The sequence below is a fragment of the Lissotriton helveticus genome, chromosome 11 (assembly GCF_964261635.1).
Source record: "Lissotriton helveticus chromosome 11, aLisHel1.1, whole genome shotgun sequence".
In the NCBI taxonomy this organism is placed as follows: Eukaryota; Metazoa; Chordata; class Amphibia; order Caudata; family Salamandridae; genus Lissotriton; species Lissotriton helveticus.
This window is the reverse complement of record NC_136072.1, coordinates 805,572,074-805,583,654: the sequence shown is the minus strand read 5'-3', so window position 1 is coordinate 805,583,654 and position 11,581 is coordinate 805,572,074. Positions and strand designations below refer to the sequence as shown.

Genomic DNA, 11,581 nt, shown 5'->3' with positions numbered 1-11,581 from the left:
TGCTGCATGTGCAGTGTGTGTCACTCCTCTCTGTATTACTGCAGCGTGTGCAGTGTGTCACACTCCTCTCTGTATTGTTGCAGCATGTGCAGTGTGTGTCACTCCTCTCTGTATTACGGCAGTGTGTGCAGTGTGTGTCACTCCTCCCCGTATGATTGCAGCTTGTGCAGTGTGGGTCACTCCTCTCTGCAGTATTGCAGCTTGTGCGGGTTGGGTCACTCCTCTCTGTATTATTGCTGTTTGTGCAGTGTGTGTCACTCCTCCCCGTATGATTGCAGCTTGTGCAGTGTGGGTCACTCCTCTCTGCAGTATTGCAGCTTGTGCGGGTTGGGTCACTCCTCTCTGTATTATTGCTGTTTGTGCAGTGTGTGTCACTCCTCCCCGTATGATTGCAGCTTGTGCAGTGTGGGTCACTCCTCTCTGCAGTATTGCAGCTTGTGCGGGTTGGGTCACTCCTCTCTGTATTATTGCTGTTTGTGCAGTGTGTGTCACTCCTCCCCGTATGATTGCAGCTTGTGCAGTGTGTGTCACTCCTCTCTGTATTACTGCAGCTTGTGCAGTGTGGGTCACTCCTCTCTGCATTTTTGCAGCTTGGGCAATGTGGGTCACTTCACTTTGCAGTATTGCAGCTTGTGCGGGTTGTCACTCCTCTCTGTATTATTGCTGCATGTGCAGTGTGTATGTCACTCCTGTCTGTATTACTGCAGCGTGTGCAGTGTGTGTCACTCCTCTCTGCCTCTTTGAGGCCTGTCACTGTGTTAGGCCTCTGACTCCTTTATTTCTCATTACTGCGTGTAGTTTGCCCCTCATTTTGTCTCATTGGCCCTTAAATTGTATGTACTTTGGTTTTCTTCTTGCTCTGCTGATTTTCACGGCTTACTGTCTCCTTGCGGTCTGTGTTCCCTGTCACTCCTCCGTCTCCTTGTCATATCACTTCTCTCGGTCTCTTCCCTACCTGGCCTGTGCTGGCTGTCAGTGCTGTCTCGTTGCTTTTGCTTGCGTTAGCTTTGACTTCCCTGTGTCTTGCTGCGGCCTGTGTTGTTGGTCACATATATCAGGCCCCTTGTCCCTCTTCTCTGTCCTAGACCCCCTGTCCCTCCGCTCTGTCTCATTGGTGCTCTGTCCCTCCTCTGCCTCGCGCTGCTCTTGCCACCCTTCTCCGCCTCGTGAGGCCTGCGTTCTCCCTTCCCAGGCCCTGCCATGTCGCTGCTCTCGGTGCCTCCGCTCATGGAATCACCCATCCATGTCCCAAGCTCCTTTTGAGCCCTGCTTCACCACGGCCCCCAAAGCCTGTCAGCCAATCAGCGGCCGGCTGGGCCTGCCAGGCTGCTGCGAAAGGTCCTCGGTGGGATCAAACCAGTTTCAAACGCCTCTGATTGGGGAGGGAGGGGGGGCATTAAAAAAACTTCCCAAAGTATCAAAAGTCAGGAGGGAGGAGCGGGCTGCATTCGGCTTCTGTCCCTGGCTGGTGACACTCGCGGAGACGGCGGCCCTCAGCTCCAGCAGGTAAGCTCGGTGCATGGGGGCCAGGAGCCATCCTGTGTGAGTGGCATGTGTGAGGGCTTGTCGGTGGAACGGCTCCTGTGACAGGAAGAATGGACGCGAATATATTCTTTGTTTTTGGCGCGGGTTACGTGGCACGAACCAGGTGTGTGTGTGTGGGGAGAGAAACCGGTCTCGGAGCTTGTGAGGTGTAGGTGAGATTGTGTGTGCTGGTGTGCTGTTGTATGTATGTGTTCCTACTGGTACACGAAGGAGGAAGCTGTATTTGTAGTGACGTTTGTGTGGAAGAGAGTGGTGTGTGTTTTAGTGGGAGTTGGGTGTGCTGGCTCTGTGTGCGGAAGTTGTGTCTGTGGTGGTCGGGCCTGTTCAGTGTGTACTGAGCGCAGGTGGCGGAAGTAGCCTTTAGAGACGGGTCTCTATAGGGCGTGTGTGGTGTGAGGAGTGTATATGTATGAACAGTTCCTGTTGGCAGCACGGCTGTGAGTTTTGCGGTGTTGTGTTTTATGTGTGTATGTAGGAACACCTTGAGATGAAGCAGAGCCTGCCTCTGTGGGTGGCGTTATTGATCTCTGTGGGGTGCGGCCTAGCCTATGTAATCCCGTGTACCTCTATGGGTTGGTATATCGCCCCGAGCACCCTACCACAGCCCCCAATGCCCTGCTGGTCCCACCAGGTCCTCTCCGAGCACTGACATCTGTCTCTCCCCTTCCACCAAGTCTCCCGCGCCTGACTCTGGATTGTACCCCCACTGCTGACCGGGAGCACCCCACCTTGAAGCCACCCCACGCCCCACCTTTGAGGAGACCTGCGCTGGAGGAAACGGGGGCCCCCGTGTTCGCCCTATTCGCCCCCAGGAGCAGAGAGGCAATGCCACACAACATCATCCGCTCAGGTAAGGGTCGCCGGGGGGCCTGGGGAGGTGTGGGGGACATGGGTCGGGGAAGAAGACCCTGGGTCGTGGGCCCACGGGGGGGTGGGGGGTTAGGGCTTTTTGGGTGCCTCACAACATCTGCCTGAAAAAGTGAGCAACGTATTATATTGTGATTCATAATTAGTGGTTGGGATTTTAAATCCTGAACAGTCAAGTGTAAAAACTGGTTAAGGTAGTTAAAGCCACCATGACCGTACTTGTCGCCCGTATATGAGGGGGTTTATTACTCATATGATTGTGGCGGGGCTGTTACAACTTTGACGTGACGGCCTTCTTTGGTAGAGCAATTACATGTATTCTGGCATTAGTGTGAATCATTTAGTGTATTACAGGGACAGGGAGCCATTCTCCACTTCCGGGGTGAGAGGCAGGACAGGACGCAAGGTGTGAGGGGTGTGTGAGGGCAAGGGTGAAGAAAACCTTTAGATGCCAAGTCAGTATAGCAAACTTGTTTTTAATTTAAAATGCTGCACGCGGCTCTTTTTTTTTTTTTACAAGGAGTGTGAAGACTGCACAGAACGTTGACAGTTTTAATGCAAAGTTCAAACATGTTTTTTCTTCTTATGAGGCCTAGGCTACTGTAAACGAAGAAGGGTCGAATGAAAAGTGTAAAAATTATGTAAATTCAAGTGAAATATGGGGTGGAAGTTCGAGTGTGGTCTAGTGGGGGGTATGAGATTAATATTCCTATGTGTATATATAAATGTTCGCCCTTTGACTCGCACGTTTTACGGGTTTCTAAAGTCTGCGTTTCTTACTAAAATTGCGAAAAATTAATGACAGAATAGGACTGTAAACATGTGATTTATTTGACCTTAAAATTGTTTTGGTCTGTTATTAGTAATGTGGTTTTTTTTTAAATGTTAAAACACTTAGGTTTTATATAGTGAAGCAGCAAGGCCGGTGATAAATAAAACTGGCATTATTTCAGCGTGTGAGTATATTTCAATTTGCGGTGTGTTTGTTTTAGCAGTATACACACTCACACATGTGGGTCACTAGATTGACGGTAAAAGTAAATGGCGGCAGCGTGAATGCAACTGGTGTCTGTGAGGCGTGAGCACGCGCTGAGGCCGTTGCATTGCTCCTGGTGGTGTTTACTGGCGGAAGTGGAAAGGCGCTGGTGAGGGTGGCAGGGCAATGCTATGGTGGACTGCCATTGGTCTAAGGGGGCAATGGGCAGTAAAGGGCAGTAATTCAATTAGGGAGACAGGGCTGTGCTGAGGTAACTGGGCAGTTTGGGGATAACACGGAAGCGAAAGGGTCACGCGACAGCAGGCGGAATGGAAAGTCAATTGCAGTTCCGGGATTAGAGTGACAGGCGGCTGGGACTGCAGAGGGCTGGGTGTAGGTGACAGTGCGGGGCTGGGGGTGACAGGGCAGTGGCAGGTACATTGGACAGTACCCGGATCGGAGTGGCAGGACAGTGTCTGTGGAGAAGGGGGTGCTGGGAGTGGAGTGACTAAGTTATACTGGAGGTAACGTGATGGATTTAGGGCGACATGTCAGTTCTGGGATTGGGCAATCGGTGATATTTTGGGGGTGGCCGGGCAGGGCTCGTGTTGAGTTCACGGGCAGCTCTGGGTGTAGGGTGACAGGGCAGTGTTGGGTTTGGGGTAACAGGAGAGTGCTGGTGGAACAGGGAAGCCCTGGCATTAATCGTCACAGGGTAGAGGTGAGGGTCATAGGTCAGTTTTGAGTGTGGGGTTCACAGACAGCGCGGGGCAGTGGCAGTGGTTGGGCCTTGTGACAGGCAGTACGAGATGTCGGTTGACAGGACAGTGCTGGGCAGTGGACAGTGCTGGGCAGTGACAGGGTAGTACTGAATCAGGAATGAGTAGTTAGAAAGGATAGGGCAGTGTGAGTGTAAAATTATTTGGTCACAGGACAGAGCTGTGTTTGGGCTGTGTTTGGGTGACAGGCCTGGGCTGGCGGTTGGGCTCAAAGCCTGGATTGGGTTTAGGGTTATAGGGCTGTGGTCAGTTTAGGTCGATAGGGCAGTTCTGAGAAGTGACTGGGCCTGAGTGGCGGGCAGTGCTGAGCCGTGAGTGGGTCAGAGGCAGCCCTCGGATTACAGGGCAGTGCTGGCCTTTGGGTTTGAGGAGTTGAGAGTGACGGGCAGCACTGGGCTTGGGGTGACAGGACTAGGCTGTGGGAGGGAGCAGAGGCTTTGTGGGTCTAGGCTGGGATTTGGGGGCTACGATCAGTGCTGGGCTTCTGGGGGCAGTCCCAGGTGGGCGTCACAGGCAGTGCTGAGCCTGCAGTGACGGGCCTGGTTAGAGCGCAGAACCTTGGGTGGAAGATAGAGGCAGCAGGTCACAGTCAGAGCGGGGGTCACAGGCCCGGAATGGGGGTCACAATCTGCTGGGATTGAGGTAAAAGGCCTGTCCGGAGGTCACAAGCAGCGTTAAGCCTCGGCTGTGGAGCCAGGCTGGGTGTCAGGCGATGCTAGGTTTAGGGCGACAGGCCCCGGGCGGGTGTCACAGGCAATGCTGGGCTTATTGAGAGAAGCCTGTGTGTTGGTGAGGGTCACAAGCAGTAGTGCGCTTAGGGCGACACCCAGGGGGTTGCGCGTAGGGGGTCACAGGCAGTGGTGAGCTTGGGGCGACACTCAGTGTTTCTGGGAGGGTCCCTTGGCAGCGCGAGGCCTCGAGTGACAGTAGGCCCGAGCTGTGGGCGGGCGGGGTGGTGGCGGCGACAGCTCCCCGCGCAAACACACACAGTCATCCGTTAGCCCCGCTGACACCAGCTGGGAAGGGGCCAGCGGACCGTGAGCCCAGGAATAATGACCCGCACTCGGGGAAAATTGATATTGCTTTTTGTAAAAGCGGGAAGTGGATATCGAGGCTGAATAAAGAGACAGGTGAATCGATACAGAGGCGAGAGAGCTGTAACTCCCGGCTCAAGTGGGCCCGAGGAGCACAGGTGCGTGTGTCCGGAGCCGGGGGCAGCCGCGGGGCTCCCACAGCCTGGGCCCCCCTACACCTCTTGAGTGTCCACGGGAGGAGAATACGTGTCTTCACACGCTGTCAGTGGCAGTGTTGATGATGAGGATTAATATTATTATTGTTATTTTGGTCGACATGGGCATCCAGCAGTTACATCAATTTTGTTATTATTATTATAATTATTAGTAGAAATATTTATGATGACGTGGTCATCATTAGCATTACGTTACCACTGGTTTTTATTATTTTTCGCCTTCTTTTTCTTCTTCTTATATTATTATTTTCATTATTATCGCATACTTTGGAAGCGTGTGATATGGGCCTGTAATCTATTTGAGGCTTTCTCTTGTCTCTTTAATAAAGGACTAGTCCGAGGGCCGGTGCTTTGTAAATGCCACTAGAAATCCGAACACGCGCATGCCCCAGTCTTTATTTTGTATATTACATGCATTTATAAACAGAAAAATGTTCACTGACAGCAGCATTGCAGAATACTGTAGAATATGTTAATGCAGAGCACTAATTACAGTACTCCGCAGTGTTTGAGATCTGTATTTCACAGTGATAGTTTCATTCTCACACTTTATGGAAAATCATTTACGGATATGACATCGAACCCTCTACCGCTCGTGCAAGAAAAATAACCACGGATATATATTACGATATTATCATCGTAATTGTTACATTAATTATTATTTTTGCCTACTACTGTTACTGCTGCAGTGTTTTCATTGTGTGAGCTTGAGCATATCACCTAGAAGCCCACGCAAGGAAATGGGTCTGTTTCTTTGTTGATGACGTCATAGACAGAATGCAAAATCAGCTCATGACGAACCAGGAAATAGAAAGTGAATCGCATTGATAGACTGTGCTTACTCTCTTGGCGAGGGCGCGCGTGTGCGAACGCACAAAGACACACGCAGGTGTGTTTACAACACTCAATATATGGGCATTCTGGAGAAAAACGATCGAATATATAGCTCACTTTTCCACACAGATGTGTTTTCACAAAATCGAGCTCGGTCGGCAGTGTACTACAACTTTTATTACTCTGTTCCTTGCTCTTTTTGGGCGAGGCTGCACGCCTGAGTTACTCTAGTTATATGGAGGATTTTTTTTGTTGTTGCTAAAAATTTACACAGCTGTTATGGAAAAATCGAAAACGTGCGTTTCTCGAGGTTACACTAAAATCCCAATTTCTTCGGCTGCGACCAGTCTGTGACCGACTTGGACAACACGAGCGCCATGTTTACACTTCCAGCAGGGGTCCTGAGTCCGGGGGAGAGCAGCGCGTGGGCTGTACCAAATGCTGGGCAGGGGGGGTTGGACCTGTTCACGCCAAGGGTGCACACTGGGTGCACTGCAACAGTGTTTGGTAATATGGTATGCGGGTGGGAGGGCGAATAACCAGTACATTGTGTCCTGAGAGGCCTTCCATTGGGTTGACGGGCATGGGGCTTCAAGCCCCCCCTGCCCCGTTTGTTTATTTGCCCAACATGCCGCCTGTGTCTTCCTGGGGTCATTAGCGCCGGATTAGTTCAGCCCCTGAGGGGCATATTTGCGGATTTATATAGAGAGAAAGAGATACACTTCCCTCATTGATCTCGGCCAGCGGCGCGCGCCCGGATCAATATTTCAGACAAATATGAAGTTCCACTTGTGTAAACCAAGCATTAGTCCTCATCAGAGGGGTCAGGGCCAAGGCGCCCGGCAGCGCCATCCATCTCCCGCCTGCTAATGTCGGAGGAGCTATAGACTGCTCATATATAGAGCTTGTTTGTCAGAGCTGGGCGAGAGGAGGGGTGTGACAGGGTTTATATTGTGGCCAATTATAGAGAGAGTGGCCTCCACTGATTAATATAAATGGGCCCCTTCCAGTCCTTTATATCTACACACAGACACTCGTCTAATGCGCATCGTGTGTGTTGTTGTTGTTATATATGCCTCTCGCATGAAACTGTCAAATATACATACACATATATATACATATATATATATATATATATATATATATATATATATATATATATGATTCCCCGGGAATTTTATTTTTTATCGCCATTATTGTAGTTTCCTTTGCACGTTATCTCAGTTATGTGGCAAAGGGGCAACATTTTGGAGCTCGCTCTCTCGCAGTATTATTTCCACCCATTTAAAGTAGAAAGACGATTTTGTGTAATATCTGAAAAGTATGTGGCAAATGCAGTAAATACATAATTATGTGGTCAACACTGCAGCCAGAGATTCGCATAAATCCTCCAGCCTTCACCGTTCTTCATTGTTTTATCAGCCATTATTTCATAACTAAAACCTAAATATTCTAATTTCAGTCTGTGCTCATTGTACGCTGCACTTTGATGAGAGAAAAGCTTTTTTCAAGTTTTCTTCTCCAAAATGAACATGTAATGTAAAAAAAATACCTAATGGGTAACCTTAATGTGACGTGGTCCTATATTGCCATGTCCGGGTTCTAGACATTTACAAACCGTTCTTGACTAATTGTTTATGGTGATTTTAATATATATATATATATATATATATATATATATATATATATATATATATATATATATATATACACATACACACACACACATATATATAATGTCTTAATTTATATGGCAGCAAATCACTGCTATAATGTTATTGTTTTCTATCACTTCATGGGGGTGAAGAATATAAAATAAAAGCCATTAGTCATAAGTTCATGGAATGGAATGCTGCTGTTAGTTCATGCTTTTCCTATGGACTGAGGGGCGCCGTGCACGCGTGTAAAATGTACACAGACACGGTTATATTGTATTTATTGCCTTAGCTACTTCATACTTCATAATAGGTAGCCCCAAAATTATGAACAAAAAAACCTATATAAAAACACATTTGAAGAGCATCCGGGTTCCCACGGTTAATTTCGGATCTTACACAGTGCCTTTAGGTCCGGCTAGAACACTCTTCTTCGGTCACGGCAGCACTTCAAGGCTGGTGTATGGTGCGACAACTGAAAAATATTCCAGCGCGTGCCCTGTGGCCTAGGGTCACACCCGCCAGCCCAAGAATGCCCCCCTTTAAATAGTGAGTTTAGAAATGACACGGGATCTCTCCCATAGCCGCCCACCTCCCCAGTATCATCTCTCCATCAATTTTATTATATGTCATCACAAATATACAAGCAGGTGGCCTCTAATGACCACGTGTCTGCTGGGAACTTATATTGTTTTCCAGCTAATAGAGAAAACGAAATGTAGCTCAAAGGGACACAAGCATATGTATTTATTTTCAGTACTTAGGTGTATCTGTATAGCGCTTGCTTTGATCTGCATTGTCAAGTAGCGCTTAGACAATCTGGGAGTTATAGCAGTAGTTCACCGTCTAAGTGACGCTTTATGTAAAGAAATAAGTGAATAAGTAAATAAGACACTCTTCCTGTGGCGGGTCATTTACCTACCCCCGCCCCATATTGTTTCCTGATCTCCAGGTGTGTAGAAGTGTTTTCTGGCGGCAAAACGGCGCTGATCTCAGATTTTGTAACACTAAATAGATAGATATTTAAATTGTAAAATACATATACATTCAGATGACATCTTGTGCCTTGTTTCACGAATAAAAAACCCACGATATTCCTCATGCCACCTCACAAGGGACTTGCTTCTCTCTTGTGTTTTTTTTTTGTCGTACAGAAAAGAGGGCGGAAGAGGCGCCAAACGGGAGCACGAAAAACATTCGGTGATATTACATTTCAAAACTTCGATGCAAGTTACCTGTCTCAGTTAGTTGGCGATAATTTAATCAGAAACCAGTGTTAAGATTTATTAATTCACATACATTTGTCAGCACCTGCGGCGATGGTTGGGGGGAACCACAACGTCCCCGCCCCGACCTTCACCCCCACCCCGTACAGGTAGAGGCATAATCAGTAGATTATCACGCAGTTTAAAGGAATGCCTTGGAATAATTGCTGAATTTGCCTTAATGTAAAATGTGTTCCCTTTATTTGTTTTATCATTGACCATGTGACCCGCTAAGAGTTCAGCGTTACAATTATTTTTGTGAAAGTTCGGGCATTTTTAAAGTTGTATTTTGTATGTATTTTGCTCATTTTATGTAACTCTATGCTCCCACACCTTCGATCACTTTGAGAAATTGTAGAATTTTCCAAATAAACGGAGTCCTAAAAGGTAGATTTTGTGTTGGTGGAGGGCAGTCACTCATTGGCTGTCGAGAATGGACAGATTAAAATGCCATTACATGTGGATTTTCGATCAGTGATTTTTTTATAATCAAGGATGTACATATATCGTGCCAATGAGTTTGCAGTAAATGTAATTGTCTCTAGAAGTAACGAAGCGCTTTAAGATTATAGGTGTGTGATCCAGGGCTTAAACAGTCTTGGGTTCAAGTCATGGCTTTTACTGTGACCAACATAATTGTGTAGTTTTGGTAAATTCACTGTATTTCACAGTGCCTCGGGCTGTGCGCGTTTTAGTTGTTCCAAGATATAATTAGCCGATGTAAAGAAAATATGTACAAAACATTTCAGAACAAAATGGTCTAATGGTCGTGAAATTGAATTTTGGGGTTATCTTTGTGAATTTCCCAAAAGAACAACTCGAGGGCCATAGGCACTACAAAATGCAGTGTAGAGTGGCGGGCAGCAGGGAGGGCCACAAAGGGAGTTTGGAAATGTTTATAAGGCCCGTGTTTGGTGACCATCCGATCCCAGGCACCTCAATGAGCATTAATTAGCAGCTAATTGAGGCGTCCTCTGAACGGCGCAGATGAGTGTCTGCCCGGCCCCTGGCGCTTTCACTGCAGCGCTGACGGATGGGCGCTCGCCCCTCTGACTGGCAGCTTTTCATGCCACTTTGGAGGAATTTATTTCGCCTCTGTCACATGAAACAGATTTTTTATCTGCTCATAAATCAGGGGCTTCTCTTCCTTGGGAGGGGGTTAATTAATTGTCAGATGTCAGCCACAACATTTGTGTTTAAAGAACGTTTTTACGAGCTCAGATAGTGAGCGGATAAGAGCTGGGAGTTAATTAAACGCATTTTGGGACGGGGGCAAATGGAGAGGGGGGAGCAGAGAAGGGTGGTATGTGGGGAGGACCACGGAAGAGCTGTCGTTTGGGTGTAAAAAGAAAGGAAAAGCATGGAGAGGCGCGTGAGGCGGCAGGGTGTCCCTTAGAGCACAGGTGAGTCCAGGGGGTGCATGTCCACAGTTCGTGGGCCCATGTTTAAAACAGGGGATAATGTCCAGAATTAAGAAGCATGTCCACTGACCTCTGCAGGAAACTCAGAAACATGTCCACTGACACCGGGCAGGAAGCTTGAGCGGGTGCACGGACTCTGCTGGGACGAGTCTGCGCACTGACGACCTTCGAACTCTGATGGACAACGGAGAAACAGCGGCCCTCATCCTCCTGGACCTCTCCGCGGCTTTCGACACTGTCTGCCACCGCACCCTAGTACAGCGCCTCAGCAACATCGGAATCCAGGAGAAGGCACTGGAATGGATCACCTCCTTCCTCGACGGAAGAACACAAAGAGTCCGCCTACCACCGTACAAGTCAGAGGCCACCAAAGTCATCTGCGGCGTACCCCAAGGATCCTCGCTGAGCCCAACCCTCTTCAACGTCTACATGAGCCCCCTCGCGGCCATCGCACGCCAACACAACCTGAACATCATCTCCTACGCCGACGACACCCAGCTGATCCTCTCCCTGACCAACGACCCCGCCACCGCCAGAGCCAACCTGCACGAAGGGATGAGAGACGTAGCCGAATGGATGACGACCAGCCGCCTGAAACTGAACTCAGACAAGACGGAGGTCCTCATCCTGGGCTCCACGCCCTCCGCCTGGGACGACTCCTGGTGGCCCCCCGCCCTGGGCACCGCACCCAAACCGACGGACCACGCACGCAACCTGGGCTTCATCCTGGACTCCTCCCTCTCCATGACCAGACAAGTCAACGCCGTCTCCTCGTCATGCTTCAACATCCTGCGCATGCTACGTAAGATCTTCCGGTGGATCCCCACCGAGACGAGGAAGACGGTCACCCAAGCCCTCGTCACCAGCCGACTGGACTACGGCAACGCCCTCTACGCCGGAACCACGGCCAAACTCCAGAAGAGACTCCAGCGGATCCAGAACGCCTCGGCGAGACTCATCCTCGACATCCCCCGACGCAGCCACATCTCC

At 49.0% G+C, this 11,581-nt stretch overlaps 1 protein-coding gene across 7 annotated transcripts in view; it reads left to right on the top strand.

Moving 5' to 3' along the window:
- Positions 1-661: 661 nt before the first annotated feature.
- The window catches only part of PAX8 (paired box 8), a 124,168-nt gene continuing 113,248 nt past the window's right edge, over positions 662-11,581 (top strand). For all 7 annotated transcript variants that reach the window (XM_078666854.1, XM_078666851.1, XM_078666849.1 and 4 more), the window contains exon 1: positions 662-2,395. In XM_078666854.1, coding sequence (XP_078522980.1) covers positions 2,371-2,395 — 25 coding nt within the window. In that variant the 5' untranslated portion in view covers positions 662-2,370. The remainder of the gene's footprint in view (positions 2,396-11,581) is intronic.